Source organism: Rhinolophus sinicus, linkage group LG06, assembly GCF_036562045.2.
Source record: "Rhinolophus sinicus isolate RSC01 linkage group LG06, ASM3656204v1, whole genome shotgun sequence".
Classification (NCBI taxonomy): domain Eukaryota; kingdom Metazoa; phylum Chordata; class Mammalia; order Chiroptera; family Rhinolophidae; genus Rhinolophus; species Rhinolophus sinicus.
In genome coordinates, this window is record NC_133756.1 from 4,613,089 (window position 1) to 4,634,166 (window position 21,078).

Genomic DNA, 21,078 nt, shown 5'->3' on the forward strand with positions numbered 1-21,078 from the left:
TCACTGAGGAGTGGTGAAATGCTCCTGTTCTCAGGCCCCCGGGGCAGCTGTACTGCAGGCACCCTAAGGCAAAATGCCTTTCACCGCTTCTGGGGGGAGAAGCCCACGGAATTGGGGTGGGGGCAGCCCTGGTTGGTCGGCGACCCCAAAGCAGAATCGCACACTCAGATGGCACTTTGCCCAGGCAGGGACACAGGGCTTGAGAGAGGCCTCCCCTCAAAGGGCAGCTGCTGCCGTGTAGGAATGCAGGCTCGGTGTTGCAGATTTTTTTTTTTCATAAGGCAGAAAACTGGGTTTTATGTAAAATCTCCCAGTCTTTACGTATTGGTTTCGGGTGCATTTTCCCACTCCGTGTGCGGACCCCAGGACGTGGCCCCTGTCTGAGAGACCTGCCCACGACGATTGCTTGGCAGCCATGCAGGGGCCGGAGCCCAGCCACTTGGCTGTCACGGCCACCAGCCATGGCTTCTCCCTCTGTCTTCTCAGCTTGGAATCCCTCACTCCTTCGCACTGATCAGCTATCAGCACAAATTCCAGGATGATGATCAGACTCGTGTGAAAGGGTCCCTCAAGTAAGTCCTGGCCTGGCCCACCCGGGAGCCTGCCCACCTGTAGAGTGTGATGGTGGGGCCGGTTGGTGTAAGGTGCGTGCTCACGATCATCTCGTGTGTGTCACATTCCTGGAGCGTCTCCTGTAGAAAGGCGCTGGGATTGGCTGCTCTGCAGCCCCAGGCCTGGGGGGGACTCAGAGTCTGATGCAACTGGACCAAGAGTATCAGTCGTGCCTCCGCTCCCTGGGGGGTGCGGGGGGACCCCACCTCTGTTCTGAGTGGATCCGGGTGCTAAGGGCCCTTGCGTGCTCACTGTGACCTGCTCCCTGCAGGGCAGGCTTCTTTGGGACGGTGGTGGAGTATGGAGCAGAGAGGAAAATCTCCAACCACAGCGTTCTAGGTGCCACTGTCAGCATTGGAGTCCCACAGGGTGTTTCTCTCAAAGTCAAGTAAGTAACTGTTCTGTCTTTGGCATGTAAGCCAGTGTCAGGGAGTCCGTTAGTCCCACCATCTGCTCGTGAGGTCTGCGTCTCTGCTTTCCGAGAACTTCCATGTGCCCCACTGGCCCGTCCTCCAACCAGCCTGCGTCTCTTCCTAACCCTCGGCCTTCCCGGGTGGCTCTGGACGCACGTGCACTCACCCACACTGCTCCTGACACCCACGTGCTCCAGCGTCCTCACCTGCACAGGCAGCGTCACACCCTCTGGGCCAGGTCGTTCCCTTTCTTCCCTGCTGCAGTGACGGTCCTTCCTGCCTTCCAGCCTCTGCGCTGCCTCTGCTTTTACCTGCCTGGCTCTTGCCCCTGAACGGAGGCCTCATGGAGGGCCCAGTCCTTATCTGTCTAGACTCATTCCCCAAGGGGTGTCACAGCCTCGTGGCTTTCAATGCCCTCGTGCTGGATGACTCCCGTTGAGAGCCCCACTTGGCCCTCCCCCCAGATCTCCAGCTCGTGTGTCCAGCTTCCTTTTCTCAGTCTCAGGTTGGCTAGCTGACAGTATCTCAGACCTCACCCGTCTAAAACAGAACAACTGATCCTCCCCCCACCCTCGGACATGCATACCCCCCAAAACCTGCTCTGCCTGAGGTGCTTCCCCATCTCAGCAAATGAGAGCTCCCTCCTTCCGCTGTCCAAAGCCTTGGCATTAGCCTTGGTCACTCTTGCCACACGCTAATGGACCATAGAACCAGCCCTGACAGTGCGGCCTGAGCCTGACCCTTTCTCACTGCCTCACTGCTACCCTGTCCCGTGTCTGAATGACTGCAGTGTCCTCACCATCTCCGTCCCCCCACCTGACGCTGCTCCACATGGGCAGTCTTGTTAAATTGTAAGTCACCAGATGTCACCCTTCTGTTTCAAACCTGCAGTGACTGCCACAGTCCTTCCGAGCCCTCCGACCTGGCCCCTTGTTGTCCTCACCTCCCCTTCTCCCAGCCACCCCATGCTCAAGCCACGCCCACCATACTGACCTCTGTGCCGTTCCTAGAAGCCTGGTCCCCAAAGAACCACATGGTTGGTCCCTTCGGTTCCCTCAGGTCTCTGCTCACATGTCACCTAATTGCCAAAACCATCCCTCATTGCCCTGTGTAAAACAAGGACCCCTCACCTTGCCCCAGGCCGTCCCTTTCCCAGCTACCCTGTTGATTATTCTGCATTGCAACCGCTTCCGTCGGTGCGCCTAGATCACAGCCTGGCACCGGGGGCTGTGCCACGAGCTCAGTGATCGCATCTCAGTTTGGGAGATGAGAGCCAAAGCAGGTCACCAAGATCAGAGCTGGCATCAGCCATCTCCTCTCAGATAAGATTTTGAGGACAGCTGAGCTTTAAAAAGGGCCAACAGAGTGTTGTCCGGTCTTCTGTGTTCTAATCCCTTTCTCCCGTCCCCTCAACTTGGGACCAATTATGGGGCACAGTTCTCTGCAATTCAGTTTGTTTTCAGACAGTCTGCAGTGCAGATGTCATCTGACATAATCGGAATTGAATTCTCGTCCCAAGAATGCCACTCCGGCACTTCAGAGAGAAACATTTTCATTTCAGCGGAGTTTCCTGTGTCAACAGGCTGAACTGCCCACATGGTGTTGGTATAAAGTACAAACCGAAGATTTGCCTGAAGGCACCAGAGTTCAGCAGTAGCACATCTTACTTTGCTAACTGTTCTCCTACATTTGTTTATTTGATGCATCATATGAAGTTCTGAATGTGAAATCAAGCTTCCACTGCTGAGGAAAATTCCCCTTGACCCGTGATATACAATGCTTTTCGTGTGTTGCCTGATTTGGTTAGTTAATATCTTACTAAGGATTTTTGCAACTGTGTTTATAAGGGATGCTGTCTATAACTTTCTTACTGCGTTTTTGTCAGCTTTGGGAATGAGTTATGCCAGCTTGATAAAATGAGTTAGGAAATGTTCCTTCTTCCTCTGTTTTCTGAAAGGATTTGTGTAATATTGGTATTATTTCTTTCTTAGGTCTCATAGAATTCACCAGTGAAATCAGCTGAGCCTGAATTTTCTTTGTAGGAAGGTTTTGGTTAATGAATTCAATTTCTTTCATAAATATAGAGCTTTTCTAACTTTCTCTTTTATAGGTCAACTTGGTTAATTTGTATTTTTCAAGGAATTTGTTCATTGAATCTAAATGTCAAATTTATTAACATAAAGTCGCTCATTAATATACTCTCATCCTTTTAAGATCTGTAGTTATCTGCAGACAATCCCTCTCTTCATTCCTAATGTTGGTAATTTGTGTTCTTTCTACCTAGGGTACTAAAGAACCAGATTTTGGCTTTGTTAATTTTCTCTGTTATTTATCTGTTTCTATTTCATTAATGTCGATCTTATTTCCTTCTTTCTACTTATTTCAGTTTTACTTTGCTCTTCTTTTTCTAGCTTTTTGAAGTCAAACCTTAGTTTATTAACTTGAGACCTTCTTTTCTAATATAAACATTTAAGGCTACATATTTCCCTTTAAGCACTGTTTTACTCGGTCCTACAAATTTTGATATGTTGTATTATCATTACCATCAACCTGTTTTCTAATTTCACTTTTAGAAATGTATTGCTCAATTTCCAAATATTTGATTTTTTTTCTACATATCTGAATGTTGATTTCTAATTCATTTCATTTTTGTCAGAGAACATATTCTGTATGATTCCAGTCTTTTTAAATATATTCAGACTTGTTGTATGGCCCAACATATAATAGATATTGGTGAATGTATCATGTGTACTTGAAAAGAATGTGTATTCTGCAGTTGTTGGGTGCAGTGTTCTATAAATATGTCTTAGGTCAAGACAGCGTTTGTCAGAAATCAGAGTTCCTATGACTTCACTGATTTTGTTAGGGAGTACTATCAGTTGCTGAGAGAGAGGTGTTAAAATCTCCAACTATGATTGTGGAATGCTCCATTTCTTCCCTTGTCAGTTTTGCTTTGTGTGTTTGCTTTGTGTATAAGTTCTGTTATTAGATACATACATTTTTTATTATCATCTTCCTAATGCGTTGACATTCTTATAATTATGAAGTGTCCCTTTTTGTCTCAAAGTCAACTTTGTCTGATACTAGCATAGCAATTGTAGTCTTCTGCTTTCTGTTCACATTTAACCCGTTTCTGTGTTTATATTTAAAGTGCCTCATAAATAGCATATAGTCGGGTCTTGGTTTTCCATTCTTCATTCACATAATCTCAGCTTTTGAACTGAAGTGTTTAGTTCACTAATATTTAATGATTGGTATGGTTGGATTTAAGCCTGTTATCCTTCTGATTTTTTGGTTCCTCTAACCATCTTCTGCATTCTTTTATAGTAACAGAATATTTTTAGCATTCCATTTTAATTTATCTGTTGACTTTTTAGCTGTTCCTCTTTACATTATTTTTTCCTTAGCGGTACCGTGTTTCCCTGAAAATAAGACTGGGTCTTATATTAAGGTTTGCTCCAAAAGACACATTAGGGCTTATGTTCAGGGGATGTCATCCTGAAAAATCTGCTAGGGCTTATTTTCCAGTTAGGTCTTATTTTTGGGGAAACACAGTAGCTCTAGTGATTACAGTGTACATTGTTAACCTTCCATCATCTATTTAGATTTAATATAGTATTATTTCATGTAAAATGAAGAACCATGTAAACTTCTAGAGTCATTTTCCTCCACCCCATGTCCTTTATGCTGTAGTTGTCGTGAGCTCTATCTGCATACATCATAATCCCCTCAATAGTGTTGTAATTTTGGTTTTAAAAAGTCATATACATGTTAAAGAAATTAAGGGAGTAAAAATCTTATTTTTACCCACTTTTTTCCCCCTCCATTTCTAGTGTTCCGTATTTCTTCCTAAAAATCTGAGTTTCCTTCTGGTTTTAGATTCTTTGGCCTGAGAACTTTTTTTAGCTTTTCTTAGATAGTATAAGTCTGCAGGTCGTGACCGCTTAGTGTTCTTCAACCAGAAAATGTTTATTTTTCCTCTGTTCTGCTTTTATAGTTTATCGATGTATTATCTTTTATCTATATGTGTCATTTTCTTTTCATTTTGTAGTAACCTAAAATAGTTCAGTTACAGGCATTCCTGCCCCAGAACTAAGCTGTTATCATTGCTACGAGTTTTAAAGTCAGGTTTATTGAGGTAAACTCTACATAAATTAAAATTCATCCTTTTTGTACAGTTCTGTGAGTTTTAACAATCACATAAGTCGTGTAACCACTGTCACAATCAAGATATAGAACATTTCCATCATCCTCCCAAATTTCCTCATCCCCCCCAAGTTCCCTCATGCCCATTGTGTGCTCTCCCAGGCCCTGGCAACTACTGATCTGTTTTTGCTCCTTATATTTTTGTCTTGTTCGAAATGTCATGTAAATGGAATCGTACAGTTGAAGCCTTTGCTTCTTTCATGGGCATAATGCATTCAGATGCATCCATAGTGTAGCATACGTCACGTCACGTCAGCAGTGTGCTGCTCCCTTTAGTTGCTGCTTACTATGGTGCCGTGTATGTGTTCACAGGCTAGCTGTTTATCAGTGTGTAGGGATTTCCATTGTCCCCAGTTGTTGACATTTACAAATAAAGCTAATGTAGACATTCACGTACCTGTTTTGTGTGTACCTGTTTTGTGTGAACGTTAAGTTTTGATTTCTCTTGGGTAAACATGCTGAGTCACATGGCAGGTGTGTGTTTAACTTTGTAACAAAGTACCAATCTGTTTTCCAAAATGGTTTCATTTTATTTTCCCACCAGCAGCATATGAGAGTTCCAGTTGCTCCACATTCTCACCAACCTTTGGTATGTTTGGGATTTTTTTTTGTGTGTGTGTGTGTGTGGGCTATTTTAATACACGTATAGGTGTATCCCATTACGGTTTTGATTTGAATTTCCCTAATATCTAAGAAGATTGAGCATCTCTTCATGGTCTTGTTTGCCATCCATACATATATCTTTTTCAGTGAAGTCTGTTTAAATCTTTTGTCTGTATTCTTATTTGATTGTTTGGTTTCTTATTTTTTTGACTTTTGAGTGTTCTTTATCAATTTTGGAGTCGCCTTTATTATTGAAGGATATTGTCACTGGATATAGAATTCAGGGTTAACGGTCTTTTTGCTGCCACAATTCTAAAGATGATGTTCTGTCTTCTGGCCTCCATTATTTCTGATGAGTCATTGGTCATTTGAATCATTATTGTCCTGCATGTAATGTCTTTTTTTTTTTTTTCTCTTTTTTTTTCTTCTAGCTACTCAACTTTTTTCCCCCCAGCAATTTAACTGCATTGTACCTAGATGTGGTTTTGATGTATTTATGCTACTTGGGGTTTGCTAAACTTCGTGCATCCGTAAATTTATGTCCTACATCGAATTTGTTATTTTTAAGCCATTAGTCTTAAAATACGTATTCCTGCTTCATTCTCTCTTTTATGGGACCCCAATTACTTACATGTTAAATCTCTTGATGTTTTCCCACCAGTTTCTGAGGCTCTGACCATTTGTCTTCAACCCTTTTACTCTCTGTTCTACATACTGGATAATTTCTGTTGATCCATCTACAAGTTCACTGACTCTTCTTATCTCCATGCTATTAAGCCCACCCAATGAATATTAGATGTCTTTGACCATAGTTAAAATTGCTGCTTTAAAATCCTTACGTGCGAGTGCCAACATCTGGGTCGTCTGGGGTTGGTCTCTGTTTGTTATCTTTTTCTCGTATCTAGGTATCATATCCTGGGTGCTGTGGATGATACGTTGTAGAGACTCTATATTCTACTGTGTTTCTCCAAAAAGTGTTGATTTCCCTTTTAGAAGGTAGTTAGAAGTGAGACGGCAAGCTCAGGCTCACCTGCATGGCAGCAGCCGAAACACATCACGATTATTTTCTCCTTAGCTGGGCACTGATAGACGAGAGACCACCAGAGATGTGTGCCACATTTGTACACAGATCTTAGGGCCTCCCCACCGCTCTTTCCTTTTTGTTCACTGACTTGTGGGGACCTCCCACTTCCCAGCTACTATGGTTGCCCCAAACTCTGAGCTCTGGGACTTCAGTCTAATAGACTGAGGATTCCCGTGATAGCCATCTGGTGCAGACTGAGACTTGCCCTCAAGCTGAAAGCTCTTTACCGAAAAACCAAAAACCACCCACAAAAAACCCAGGAAACCAGCAGTTCCATCCTAATTGTCGGCCCTCCTTTCGTATCTGCCTGCCTGTAGTTGCTACCCAGTGTGCTACCCAGTACCTGCAAGTCTCTGTTTGTTGCACATGGTCCAGAGTTTACCTTTGTTACCTATGGGATGATTGGTCCAGTGGGAGCTGCTCAGCCATTACTGGAAGCAGAGCCTCCATAATTGGCTGACTTTGGCAATCTTCACACACTTCTTTTGAACAGATAAATGGAGGACTGGGGCGTGCGTCTGTCTCCAGGACACCTTCAGGAGTGTCCCCTCCTGTCTTCTAAGGCCACATTGCTCTGGTCAAGCATTAGTCTGTTGCTTTGCCCGTGAGGTCAGCAAGTACTGGGACCTTTCTTCTGTCACATACATCGAATCCAGCTAAACTTTGGAATGGGGACCAGCAAAGGGGAGCGGGCTAGCAACAAGCCGCCTCTGGGACTCCTAACTGGTGGAGTGTGTCTCGGAGGCTCTCCTCCTGTGGCGGGGACCCCCATTGCCCTTTCCTGGAAGCCTGGCTCATCTTGGATGTTCTGTTTTGTTTTTGTTCTCAGGTTAAACAGAGCCAGTCAGACTTACTTCTTCCCCATCCACCTGACGGACCAGCTCCTTCCCAGCGCTGTGTTCTATGCCACCGTGGGGCCGCTCGTGGCCTACTTCGCCATGCACCGTCTCGTCATCAAACCGTACCTCAGGGCTCAGAAGGAGAAGTGAGTTTAAAACATGTCGCTGGACATCACTAAACAGCTCTGTGCCTCAGTGTCCTTGTCTTTCAAATGGAGAGGACGATAATAGAACCCACCCCATAAGGTTATTGGGAAAATCAAATTTATTAATACATGTACAGTGCTGAGCATGGTATCTTGTCTATAGTAAGTACTCAGTAAGTGGCCGCTCTTTATCATCGTTAGTGGTACTGCTACTATCATTCTTTCATTTGTCGTTTATTCCTACTTTCAGAAAGGAATAGAGTTTACCAAAATGTTGAGACTTGAAGCCAGCAAGAAATAAAAAGCTTTTTGTTCTTTTTTTTAGATTTTATTGGGGAAGGGGAACAGGATTTTATGGGGGAACAGTGTGTACTTCCAGGACTTTTTTCCAAGTCAAGTTGTTGTCCTTTCAATCTTAGTTGTGGAGGGTGCAGCTCAGCTCCAGGTCCAGTTGCCGTTGCTAGTTGCAGGGGGCGCAGCCCACCATCCCTTGCGGGAGTCGAACCGGCAAACTTGTGGTTGAGAGGATGCGCTCCAACCAACTGAGCCATCTGGGAGCTCAGCGGCAGCTCAGCTCAAGGTGCCGTGTTCAATTTTAGTTGCAGGAGGTGGAGCCCACCATCCCTTGTGGGACTCGAAGAATTGAACTGGCAACCTTGTGGTTGAGAGCCCACTGGCCCATGTGGGAATCGAACCGGCAGCCTTCGTAGTTAGGAGCGTGGAGCTGTAACCGCCTGAGCCACCAGGCTGGCCCTAAAAAGTTTTCTCTTTTCTCATTCTAACCATTTCTTTTCCTGGCACTGAATTCAAGAGTTCTTACATAAGGGGCATGCATTAACTATGACTAAGCTATCACAGAAATGAATTTATTTTACAGTTTTTTGTAGATTAGCCATTAGGGCATAACATCAAGTCTGAGAGATGGTTTAGATTTGTTACTTTATCGTGATTGAATTTCATAAATCATTGAGTTCGGGAATCTGGCAGAGGGACTGAAGCTCCTCTTCCGGGCCCCTCTGGCCTTTGGACTCGGAGAGTGTACCGTCCTAATTCCCCAAGAGGCTTGAGGCTTGAAACAAAGGGTGTGCTGTGTCAAGTCTCTGACGGGACAGGTGTATTACGCTGACCTGTCCCTGTGTTTTGCTAAAAGGAACGATTTACGTATCTAAAGTAATGTGCGTCATCCCTCCCAAGGGTGTTATCTAATAATCCTGGAAGATTGATGGCATCTCCTGTGATTCTCACCTTCTCCTCTGACCTCCCACTTACCTGACATTCCTGCCAGCTGCAGGCTTCTTTCCAAAGGGACTGGCAGTGGGTTTCCTACAAGCTCTGGTGAGGAGGTGGGAGAGAGCCATCTAGAGACAACGGGAGAGCTGCACAGGCCTGTGACAGATTTGCTGGAGATTGTCTTGGAAATGTTTGTTAACGTTCTAGAAGTAGGAATGCAGTAAGATCACAGACTGTTTGCTGGGCACAGTTCCAAGGAGGGGTAACCCCACGCTGATGTGTGGCTTGTGTTTTTCTCACATAAGGGAATTGGAAAAGCAAAGGGAAAGCACAGCCACCGACATTCTGCAGAAGAAACAAGAGGCGGAAGCTGCTGTAAGTGCTGCGTGAGCGACCCACCGGAAGCCCTTTTGCTCTGCGTGGATCTGAGTGCCCCCACGGTGTCGTGCAGAACAGACCGCACTGTCCCCCTTTTCTAATCAATGGTTCCTAACCAGGGGCCCAGGGACTAGTTCACACTGCACACAGGTCTCCCGGGCTCAGGCTTTTCTTCCCCAACAACGGTGCTGGTCATTCTAGTCTTTCTGTGGCCAATGGGATGTAATACTGGGTGCTTCGGTCCCTGTCCTAAGGACAAGGTCAGTTTCCCTCAAAAGGCATAACAAGGTTTTGTAAAAAGTGGTGGTTTTGTCCCCGTTTCCTTCCCTTTGAATTGTTTTTACATGACGTGAGATAACAGCGGTACCCGGGATAAACGATGGCTAGTGGACGGGGGAAGGGCTGAAATGCATCAGGCACATGGCCGTGGCTCCGAGCAGACGCAGAGCCCAGTGAGGGCCCTGACTGCGGCTGCCTTGTTTTTCGCAGGTTCGGTTGATGCAGGAATCTGTCCGAAGGATAATCGAGGCAGAAGAATCCAGAATGGGTGAGAGGGCGTGGCCTCTTGGTTTGGGTGGGTGTGCGGGAGTGGGTCTCTGCTGAGCACACCAGCCCTGAGCCCAGCTGCATGGGGCGGGGGTGGCTGGCCTGGGCCCCCCCTGCTCTAACTGAGCCCGTCCTCAGGGCTCATCATTGTCAACGCCTGGTACGGGAAGTTTGTCAATGACAAGAGCAAGAAGAGCGAGAAGGTGAAGGTGATTGACGTGACCGTGCCCCTGCAGTGCCTGGTGAAGGACTCGAAGCTCATCCTGACAGAGGCTTCCAAGGTACAGTGCCACGTGCCCGCAGGAGTAGACAGGAAAGGCCTGTGGGGACTGGGGACAGCCGGCCCTGGGAATGGCCAGATCGTCTCCGTGGAGTCCTTTAGTGCTGCCGGCAATTGCTGTGCGGATGCTACGCAGCACCCAAGTCACACCCACGTGGGAGCTGTTTACTTCACTCACTCAGCACCGACTGTATGTGCCAGGTACAAAACACACCGTGCCTTCGTGGAGCTTACATGCTGCTTACTCCTCACCTTGTTCCAGAAGGACTGTGAGGTCACCTGTAGCGCATTTGAGGCTCACGCTGGGGCTGATAAAAGGCAAATTCAAGTGTAGGTTGGCTGCTCAGGGCAGAGACCTGGCTGCCTGATGAAGTCTTCTAGAATCCCTGTGTGGTGGGGCTCCTGTGAAGACAGGTGTATTCAGAATGGCAAGGAGGGGTCTACATTCAGAGGGAAGTCTGGGGCTAAATAGGCAACTCTTTTAAATTTGCATTTCTTTTTCCTCAAGCTGCAAAGTTTGCATCTTTCGAGGGCAGCTTCTGAAGGAAAGCCGAGGCCCTTCCCGCTGCACTGGCACGTTGCAGCAGTCAGTGGTCCTGCTGGGGCAACAGGATTCGAATCAGAATGTGTCTGTTGCAGGCTGGGCTGCCCGGGTTCTATGACCCATGTGTGGGTGAAGAGAAGAACCTGAAAGTGCTTTACCAGTTCCGAGGTGTGCTCCATCAGGTGATGGCGCTGGACAGTGAGGCGCTCAGGATACCAAAGCAGTGTGAGTAGCTGCCCCTTTGAAGTCCCCTGCCCTGTGCACAGACCAGGAAGGGCACTTAGCCACCAGCGGGAATCCGGGACGTCAGAGTGCGGGTGACAACCGCCTTCCCTCTGTTACCCGCCTGCTCCCAGGTGGCCTTGGGCGTCATGACTCAGGGTCCTGATATGCTGCCCAAGGGGGCTGCCAGCCTGTCCCTGGGGGAAGTAGAGTGAGCTCTGTTTGGAACTGCAGCTCAGGCGACTGGGTGTGAAGCCAGCCCAGCTGCTCCTTGCCCTTCCAGAACCAGCTGTCAGTCTGTAGCCCCTGGTCTGCTGAACCGAGTGAAGGAGAGGAGTGAAGGAGAGGGCGTGGAAACAGTTCCCTCTGACAGATACACTGTTTGCCTCTTCTTTCACAGCTCACAGGATTGATACAGATGGATAAACTGCTAGAGAAACCAGATTAAAAGAAGCTGCAAAAAGCCTTTTCCTGGGAGTCTACAAATTTGGAAGCAGGGAAAAACCCAGACATCAGATGTGTTTATTTTATATTATTCCTGTAGAAGGTGGTACTGTACCAATTATGTGAAGGGACACACAGACACCCCACTCTCACGGGTGCTGTGGGTAGCACGGAGGCAGCCCCACCCGGACCAGAACTGCAGCACGGCCGTGTCTATTTCCCCAAGGATCATGTGCCCGGAGGGAAGGGCCCTGGGCCCCGGCTGCCCCTGGGTCCCTCCCAGGCTCTTCAGCACGAGCTGGCTGCAGCCACAGTACTTTTCGGTCTGTCTTGAGGTCAATAGGGAACGTCCTGCCCTCACACACAGGACTGTGAACTGCTTTTCTAGAATCCACACTGAACATGGAAAGGAAGGAAGGCATTCCCAGGAACGGAGTCAAGAGAGGATCTTTCCCATCAGCTTCCCGAGAACCACCTTTTCCTGCTGAAGTATGAATCTGGAGAGGATTGTGTGGGTTTATAAATCTGCTTTTTATCTGAGAACGAATGGTTTTGGAAATTAGTCTTTTTTCCCTCCCAGAACTTCTCGAATCATTCCACTGGCACCTGGCTTGGGACAGTGGTGTAACTCGCCGTCCCAGGGCCATCCCTGTCACAGGTCACGTCCTTCCAGGAGCAACCCCCACATCCTAGTGGGAAAGGGCTGATGTCCCTCTCACCAGCCCCACCCCACGCAGCTCAGCCAGCCGCAATCAAATCACGAGCGCTGGGAGCTCCAAGGCCGGCAGGTGGCGCTGCTGCTCCCCACACCTGTCAGGTCCAGCTCCCTCCCCACAGGGGACTCCTTTCTGGGTGCCTGCTCCCAGGACCCTCTGCCTTCACTGGCCACTGCTGGATGCAGAATATTCTGGCAGCCAGGATACTTCCAAACAAGCTGGTCTCTTAACTGCAGTACAGTCACCCAATGAGCAGAGGCCCTGGGTGGTGCTGGTTCTGACAGGCCCCTGCAGCTATTGATACAATCAGGCTTCACTCCCTGACATTGGTACCAGTGTAATCGCTAATAACCTCCTTCCTCCATTTTTTTTTTTTTAAAAAACACTTCAGGTTGTCCGATCCTATAATATTTATCTCCATTTTTAAAGTTTTTCTGAGCTGCTGCTCCGAATGTGAATTGTGCAATAATCAATGCGATTAGTGGGTCTGACTTCGGACACAGCCATGGTCGCTCCGCGGCCGGTGGCTACCAATTCCCTCTTCATTCTGCTTGAAATGGACTGTACAGAAGGCACTCTTACCGCAATAAACCTTTCCTGAAAGCTGGGGATAGTGTTTCAATGCATCTGTATGTTCATTGTTAGCAGTGAGCAAAATCAGGGCAGTGCCCCCTAGGGCCTCGTCCCATCCCTTATTCTCTGCTTATACCATATTTTAAACCATAAGGCTTAACTTGAAGCTGTGGTTCCGTATTCTACATGAGACACGTGCCTGAGAAAGAGAGTCCAGAGTTAGGAAATCTCAGACTAGAATTCTTATTTTTTCTTTTTAACTAAAGTCACCTTTTTTTTTTTGTAGTCAAAGGTGGTCGAGCCCTGACTGCTCTTCAGCAGGAAACAGGAAGTCAGTCTTCTCAGCAGCAGCAAAGCATGCGGGACAGAACCTGGAATTAGTGCTTATTTTTAAGTAAAGCAGGGAAGCCGGCAGTGTAGGAAGATACTTTATTATGTTGTCACTCAAAGGAGGCCAGTCTATGGAGAGCCGGCTGTCCAGGCGCGTTAGTCAGTCCTCACCCTCTCGTGCGGGGGTGGGAGTGACCCACCCACCAGGTCCTTCCCTGGACCCAGCTGCCCCATAAGGAAATGGGCTTCCTCCCCATGGTGGGGGGAGTGTCTGCCACTCTGACTTGGGACAGCTCCTCATGCTGTGCTTCCAAGGATACTCGCCCAGCTTGTGCTGAAAGGAGAGCTGGGGCTGTCATCTCCTGGAGAACCAAGTTTGTCATGCTCACGGCCTCGCCCCCTCCCAGCCTGATGCCACCTTGGGCTCCTCACTTGGCCTGGCATGCCTCACTACTGCCCAGTGTCAGCTGCAGGACTGAAAGGTCCACGTCCCAAGGGCTCCGATGAGCCCGGCCGCCTGGCTCAGCTCTGCTGCTCGGGCCGCAGCCCGGCCCGGAGGCCCGGCGGCCCCGCCCTGTGGGCTCGCAGACGGCCACACATCCTCTGCATCACCAGCCTCTGGGCCTTCAAGCGCTTCCGCAGCTTTTCATTTTCCTTCAGGGTCAGGAAGAGCTTTTTTTTTAGGGCATCTAAGTCCAAAAGGGCATAGCTGTGATCGGATGGTTGCAGGGGTTTGGCAGGCTGACTAGGGGCCTCAGTTGCTTCCGGTCTCTGTGGCAGGACCTGAGGACACAGGTGAGTGGAAGGTAAGCAGTGCCCAGAGGCCAAAGCCCGGGACCAGCGGCAGAGCTGTTCTGCGGGAAAGGGGTCTGGGTGGCAGGGGCCCGAGGGTCGCTTCCCGCAGCTTTGCTGACATTCAGACCTGCCCAAATTGTGGATGTTTTATTGGGAAGGTGTGAAATCGGCCACACCCCTGGTGCTCATGGTTTGGGCACTGGTTTTCTTCCTTTTCTTTGAAGCAAAGGCCCTCGTGCTGAGAGCAACCCCCCACATGCCCTTTGATGCCCGGCTGGGCGCCTTACCTGTCCTCCAGGCCCTCCGGCGCTGGCAGGCAGCTGCAGTGCTTGGAGAGCAGTGTCCATCTTCCTCCCTGGGCCTTGCTCCTGGGCCCCCGCCTCCGAGATGACCTGGGAACAAAAGGCAGAAGCAGGCAGCTGAGCCGCAGACACCAGGTCTTCCCACAGCTGTTACCTGTCCATCCCACCAGCAATGCTGTCACTCTGTCCCTGGGGTGGCTGCATCCTGGGAACTGGCAGGAACAGCCAGCCTCCTCCCCGGGCCCAGGACCAGACCCTTAGAAATCAGGCACGAGCTGGACTTGTCACCAACTACCAGTCGTGATAACCACAGGACGGAGGCATGAGAGGCTGCTGCTTTCCCTTTCCTTGGAAAACAGAATCCAAAACCCTAGGCTACGAGGAAGGCACCACAAATCCCAGCAGCCAGCCTCCACTTGTGCTCAGCCTCCACCTCGCAGCTCAGTCCAGTGGCCGTCAGTCCAGACTCACCTTTTCCTTCTCAGAGTCGGCATGTCCACCCTCGCCAGCTAGGTCTGTGTCCTCCCTCACCAGCTGCAAGAGACATGGAGCTGCTGTGGACGCAAGGTTCGACTCAATTGGGGTGCAAGTAAGAGATCTGTACCCCCGAGAGCCCCACACCAGGTGCCAGGCCTCGTGCTTCTGTCCCAATGCTCAGCCCCATGTGTGTTCAGTTAAACTGGGCCCTGAAACCCAGCCCCGCTCAACTCCCTGCCCACTGGCGCTCATCTTTCTCCAAAGGTGTTCCCAAGTCTTTGGGAACATCATAGGGATGGTGAAGAGGTCCGTATGAAGCCAGGAACTTGTCTAATTCGTGTCACCTCAGAGCCTGGCATTCTTCTAACTGCAAAGTAGGTGACTCAAATTTTGCTCAATGAGTGGAAGCCACATGGCAGAAAACATCCAACTCAGAGCCTGCAGTCTCCAGGTGTCCACAAGCTAAGCCAGAGCCACGGCCAGAACCAACTTCTCCCTACCCCAGGCACTAGGAGCAGATCACAAATGAACCTCCCAGTTGTTAAACTGCAATCTCTCCAGGACAAAGTGATCAAAGTGTACTCTCTTAACAAACATGCATGGAGGGAGGTGGGAGTGGGGAGTCGCTAACCTGTGAGCTTAAAAATTCAGTTAAGGGCCGGCCCGGTGGCTCAGGCGGTTAGAGCTCCATGCTCCTAACTCCAAAGGCTGCTGGTTCAATTCCCACATGGGCCAGTGGGCTCTCAACCACAAGTGTTGCCGGTTCAATCCAACTCCCACAAGGGATGGTGCGCTGCGGCCCCTGCAACTAGCAACGGCAACTGGACCTGGAGCTGAGCTGTGCCCTCCACAACTAAGACTGAAAGGACAACAACTTGACTTGGAAGAAGTCATGGAAATACACACTGTTCCCTAATAAAGTCCTGCTCCCCTTCCCCAGTTAAAAAAAAAAAAAAGCTTAAAAAAAAATTCAGTTAAGCCCAACGACGAACTTCGAGAGCCCTGTGCACGTTGTGCCTACATGTCGTAACACCGTACTGTACACTTAAAAGTTTGAGGGTAGATCTCGTTAAGTGTGCTTACCACAGTAAGATAAAAGTTTATATATATATAAACTAAAAATAAAAGGCCTTCCATATTAAAAAAACAAAAACAAAAAATGCTTGAAGCACCTACTTCATGCCTGCGAATGGGAATAAGGCAGTGAAACAAGTCCCGGCCCTCGCAGAGCTTACATTGGCGGGGAGACCAACACAAAGGAAAGAGTATGGCGGATGGTGGACGTGCTAGAAAGCCCAGCAAGCAGGACACGAAGGGAAGGGCCAGGAGGGGCGGCGGAGACTGGTCAGGGAGGGCCCTCCTGCAGGAATGTGACCGTGGCCGTGGAGAAGGGAAGACCACCAGCACATGGATGTCGGGAAGATGGAGGGAAAAGGCATCTGGCCACTGTAGCTGACAGGTGGCACCTGTTCTGACACCCTGTAACTCATGGTTTCTACAGGCTGGCTCCCTTTTCTCTCATTCCCCATGAAACCCAACTGGCACAGGTGTCCAACAATCTTGTGTTTGTTTCCCCACTACCAGGTTCAACCAGGTGCCCCACTGTGGGGCCCGCACTCTGGAACTCGGTACACCTTTAGGATTTATGAATTCTAATAGTGTCGCCCTCATGGCTTCGTCCAGCTAGCCATGAACTCTGTCCTGAGCCAAACCTGCACATCCCCTCACCAAGACACGTCCACTCCATGTCCCACTGGGACGGCAAACTCAACATGCACAGGACCAAATTCCTCGGGGAATCGGAAGCCCATTCCCCAGGGGCTCAGCGTGCTCTGCTCTCCCTGGCCACCTCCCTCTCAGCCTGCTGGTCTGCAAAGTCCACCCACTCAGTCCTCTCTTCACCATGCCCACTGTCAGCTCAGGCCAGCATGGCTGCACTCCTGTGACACCACAGTGGCTTCCAGCCAGAGGAGCCTTCCAAAGCCACGCCATGCCCCACTGACCTCACCTGAAAGCCACAGCCTGTGCAAGCCTGCCACCAGCTGGCCCCTGCGACCCTCCAGCCCACCTGAGCTGATGCTGTTCCTAAGTGTGCCCAAGTCCCTTCTACCTGCCAGCCTCTGCCCACGCTGTCCCCACCCTCCCTCCAGCGCTCCACCTGCATCATCCTTCTGGGCCCTGGACAGAGCTCTCAGGTGACACGTGTGGCACACAGTAGGAGCACAGTAGTGACCTGATGAATGGCAGCAGCACAGCCTCTGGCTTCCTGAACACACACTCCCAAGCCCTGCTGGCTACTAGGAAGAAGACAAGGTCTGAAAGCCACACAGCCGCTGACATCCCCTGGGAAGGCCTTCACTGTGTGGCCTGGAGCCCGCAGGAGACCCAGCAAACGTGAACCACATCAAGGACAGGGCTCTCACCCGTCGATGCTTCAATGACATCCAGTTGTGAAGCATGATTCATTTTTACAGTGGCTTAAAGTTGCAAACTCCCTAAAACGAAGGTCATGGCCAGCGGGGTCGGCTGGCCTCCAACGCGGAGGCTTGACACCTGCTGGCCTCACTGTAGGTCTCGGCCTCCGCCTCTGCTGTCCCTGCAAAGGCCACCCCTCCGCCTGCTGGCTGTGAAGAGGAGGACAGAGGTATGTTCACCTGCTCGGTGTCCTGAAAGGCGAACACCGTGGGCACAGCGTTGTGCTTGAGGTTCTTGCGGTTCCCAAAGGCGCTGAAGCACTCAGGGCGGAAGTGCTCCGAGCAGATGACCGTGTGCTGTTTGGGCTGGAAGTTGCCACGGCCGATATTCAGCACCCACGCCTTCAGCAGCTCGGGCCGGCTGAACGGGAACCTACGGGCAACGGAGGAGACGTGAGGGAAGGCGCGAAGCTGGATTCAGCCCTTCAGTCTCCTGGGATTTCCACCTCACCGTGACACAGTGCTGTACTGGACAACTTGGAAAACCCAGTAACCTCACCCTGTTAAACCACATCCAACTTCTGGAGGCTTCTGTCGTGGCTGTTTACGGTATCCAGTAGGAAACAGGACACCGTGAACATGGCCAGAGCTGTTTCCGAAGCTCCAGTACCAGGTGAGCCTACATTCATGCCTTCCTTCGGGAGCGGGCGCTTGGGGTGTGGGAGTAAGGCAGTCGGCCCTCATGGAGCCATGACCCAGCGCGGGAACACGGATGGTAAACCAAACAGATGTAGACTGTGTAGGAATGAAGAGTGGCATGTGGTCAGGGAAGGCCACCTGAGAGGTGACACTTCAGCACTATGTGGGTATCAGAAGAGCAAAGGCGTGTGACAAGCGCGTTTGAGGAGCAGTCAGGCAGCTTCGGCTGAGACCAAGCAAGAGGAGGGGTGGGGACTGAAGGAGCAGGCCTCAGGCAGACGGGGGCGTCCCCGGAGGCTCTGGGCAGACAGAGAGGAGAGCCCACCCTGGCTGCTGCAGGAGGGCACGTGCTGGCCTGGACCAGGGGGTCAGCAGGAGGAGGTAATGCGCAGGCAGCTCAGAAGCCATGTAAATAACGTTTGCCCAGGGGCTGTGAAATAAAGAGAGAAGGAAGGAGTGTCACATATTAAAATGGGGGCGGCTGTAGGAGGGGCAGGTTTGGGGCCTCGGAGTTAGGTTTGATATGTTAGATGTTACATTTGAGGTGCCTATTTTACTTTTTAAGAACTTTTATTTATTTTAAGTGTGTTTTTCCAGGACCCATCAGCTCCAAGTCAAGTAGTTGTTTCAATCTAGTTGTGGAGGGCGCAGCTCCCGGTGGCCCATGTGGGGATCGAACCCGCAACCTTGTTGTTCAGACACCGCGCTCTAAACACTGAGCTAACCGGCCGCTCCTTGAGGTGCCTTTTAGATGTCCACATGCTGAAGTGGAGTGGCAGGTGGACACACATGTCTGGAGACATCAATGGGGGGAGGGGGCTGTCCCTGCGTAAAGGGTGGTAAAGGCCTGGGTGAGATCAGTGCCCTGGGGAGCAAGTGTGTACAGGGATGACACAGGGCCATGGCTGTCGCCCCAAAGTGCTCCAACGTCTAGTGCTGGAAATGAGGAGGAGCCAGCCAGGAGACAGACAAGGGACACTGTGACACAGGAAGAGGCTGAGGTGTCCTAGAGGCCAAGTGAGAGTGTCTCAAGGGCTCAGCGGTCAGTTGTGTCAAATGCTGCACAGGTCAATTCAGATGACGATGGACCAGTGCATTTGGCACTGTAAGCGCCACCGGGGACTCGACAGCTCTTTTGTGGGGGTGGTGGGTGGAGGCAAGAATCTGATTAGAATGAGAGAGAACCAGGGGCCACTACACCCCGGGTATATATCTGACTGAAACATACAGATACATGCACCGGAAGAAGACTCATGCTGGCAGAAATGTCAAGCCATGTGCCTGAGATGGTCAAAACACAAAGGCTGCACCCAAATGCCCTTTAATTATAGAACAGATCAATTCCAGTGGATGCAGTCAATGGAATACTATGCAGCAGTGAAAAGGAATCAACTGCTATTGCGTGCAATAAGGATGACTCACAGATGTGGACCAAAAAAAGAGCCTCTATGGAAAGTAACCTTCCAGGGCCATCTGATCATAAATTCCTAACTGGGCAGGTCACGCCCCAGGTATGTAACTTCTTTAGTGAAAGGTTTATCTTCGTCTTAGGCCAGCCCTGTCCATTGTTTCTGTGCCTCTAGGTTATCCCTTTGAAATAAGGTAACCACCTCAAGAGACTAGTCCCATCCCCACCTTGCTTTCTCCCCCCTCCGTTATCTTTCTCATGTTACCTCTTTACTTTCAAATGCATAAAAGAAACTGCAAAACTGTCATTCTCTGAAGCATTTTTCACAGCCTGTTGAGATCTTGCTTCCAGTCATATCCTCTGACTCAAACTTATAAAATTCTCTACAGGTTTGGAAGTTTCTTACATCTATACAAACAAAATGGTGGCCAAAAGACAAAGAAGTACATAGTATGTGAAGTAAAGTTCAAAACAGGCCAGAGCAATCACTCTGACAGAAGGCAGGATATGGGTTACCCCTTGGGGACGTGGGAGCAGGTTGGGGGCTTGCTGGGGGCTAGTGATGTGCTGTAATTCACGGAGTCACACAGGGTGTCCTCTCGGCTGGCTGGGCTGTGTACTTGTGATTTATATAAGCACTTTTCTGTATGCGTGTTATATATACTTAAAGGAAAACATTTACTTTGAAAACGATAATAGGAAGCGAGGAAGTGGAGACAATGAGTGCAGCAGCTGTTCGGGCGATGCTCTGAAGGGGACAGAAATGGACGGAGGCTGGAACCTTAAAGTGAGCAGCATTCAGTCGGCACCTGAAGACACGCTCTCCCGGGCAGGAACCCGTTCACCGCACAGGCCGCGCCCGGCACCCTGGGCCTCCAGGCATCGCAGGGACAGGCTCCCCACTCTCCGCCCTCCTCCCCAGACTCCCGCAAAGTCAGCGTCGGGACCACTCCCCCGACGCCCCCGCCGTTCTCATTCCTTCACTCCACCCTCCCTGCAAGACGCGAGGCTGCGGAGGGCTCGGCAGAGGGCCCAGTGCACCGCAAAGCCGACAGGCGGCACCACCCGTCATGCGTTCAGCAAACAGTGAACACCTACTACGTCCTGGGCTGCACCTGTGAACGAGATAAAGTCCCTGAAACATGGAAGGGACTCCTCCCAAATAACTGCAGAGGGTGCCAGGTGCTGCGGTGGCACTACGTGGGGAGACCTGAGCTCGCATCAGGGCCCGCCGCGGCCTTCCCCGACCGGCTGGCAGGCAGGAGGCTGTGCGCCCACAGACAGGTTACTCAACCTCTCCGATCGTCTCCCCATGTGCCCAGGCCGGCCGAGGCGGCGCAGGTCCCCAGGCCGCGCGCCTCCGCGAGGGGCTCGGCCGCACTTCTTGCGGCCTCCGCGGCGGCCGGGCAGCGACCCTGGCGTCCCCGCACGGCCCGCCAGGCCTCGGGCTCCGGCGGGGACAGCGGCCAATTAGCCCGGGGTGAGTCGGGCTCGGCAGCCGGAACCCCGCGCCCCCCAGCACCCCCGCCCCTCACCGGTGGAATGTGAGCTGCTTCCTGCGGTTGCTGTAGCGGTTGCAGCATTGCCGGGCCGCGCACGACTTCGGCATCTCCAGACCCCAGGCCCGGCTGCCCCTAACAAAGATGGCGGCGGGGGCCTGCGGGGCGCGGCAGGGCCTGCGGGCTCGGCAAGGCCAGGGGGCGGGGCTGGCCGCTGGGGCGGGGCCGGTGGGCGTGGTCTGCAGGGCGCGGCGGGCCCTGCGGGGCGAGTCAGGGCCAGCGGCCTGGCGGGGCTGCGTGAGGGGCGGGACCGCGGGG

General features: G+C 50.8%; 2 protein-coding genes across 8 annotated transcripts in view; one reads left to right on the forward strand and one right to left on the reverse strand.

The window, feature by feature from the left end:
• DNAJC11 (DnaJ heat shock protein family (Hsp40) member C11) overlaps positions 1–12,872 on the forward strand; it is a 61,901-nt gene extending 49,029 nt beyond the window's left edge. For both annotated transcript variants that reach the window (XM_074334151.1, XM_074334152.1), the window contains 8 exons: positions 487–572; positions 884–1,000; positions 7,748–7,903; positions 9,439–9,508; positions 10,001–10,058; positions 10,196–10,338; positions 10,977–11,106; positions 11,504–12,872. In XM_074334151.1, the coding sequence (XP_074190252.1) occupies positions 487–572; positions 884–1,000; positions 7,748–7,903; positions 9,439–9,508; positions 10,001–10,058; positions 10,196–10,338; positions 10,977–11,106; positions 11,504–11,529 (786 nt within the window). In that variant the 3' untranslated portion in view covers positions 11,530–12,872. The remainder of the gene's footprint in view (positions 1–486; positions 573–883; positions 1,001–7,747; positions 7,904–9,438; positions 9,509–10,000; positions 10,059–10,195; positions 10,339–10,976; positions 11,107–11,503) is intronic.
• A 379-nt stretch (positions 12,873–13,251) lies between these two features.
• THAP3 (THAP domain containing 3) lies at positions 13,252–21,058 on the reverse strand. Of its 6 annotated transcripts, XM_074334153.1 has the most exons (7): positions 20,797–20,974; positions 19,944–20,009; positions 17,714–17,949; positions 17,395–17,587; positions 14,735–14,797; positions 14,249–14,353; positions 13,252–13,949 (listed from the first exon to the last, which is right to left on the reverse strand). In XM_074334153.1, exons 1-7 carry the CDS (start codon positions 20,842–20,844, stop codon positions 13,689–13,691), a joined length of 972 nt encoding a protein of 323 aa, XP_074190254.1. In that variant the 5' UTR covers positions 20,845–20,974; the 3' UTR covers positions 13,252–13,688. The 6 variants fall into 6 exon arrangements, 4 of the variants coding, with proteins under 4 accessions (XP_074190254.1, XP_074190256.1, XP_074190258.1 ...); XM_074334155.1 differs by lacking the exon at positions 19,944–20,009 and having other exon boundaries at positions 20,797–20,972; XR_012497086.1 differs by lacking the exon at positions 13,252–13,949 and having other exon boundaries at positions 14,303–14,353; positions 14,735–14,817; positions 20,797–21,055.
• Positions 21,059–21,078: the final 20 nt, after the last annotated feature.

Excerpts from the sequence above, each read along its gene's own strand:
- THAP3 (XM_074334153.1), bottom strand. The coding sequence starts at position 20,844 with ATGCTGCAACCGCTACAGCAACCGCAGGAAGCAGCTCACATTCCACCG. Across the intron at positions 17,950-19,943 it reads TTCCTATTATCGTTTTCAAA|TCTACATCTGTTTGGTTTAC; the intron begins GTAAATGTTTTC and ends ATTCCTACACAG. Across the intron at positions 13,950-14,248 it reads CCGGAGGGCCTGGAGGACAG|GTCCTGCCACAGAGACCGGA; the intron begins GTAAGGCGCCCA and ends CTGTGTCCTCAG.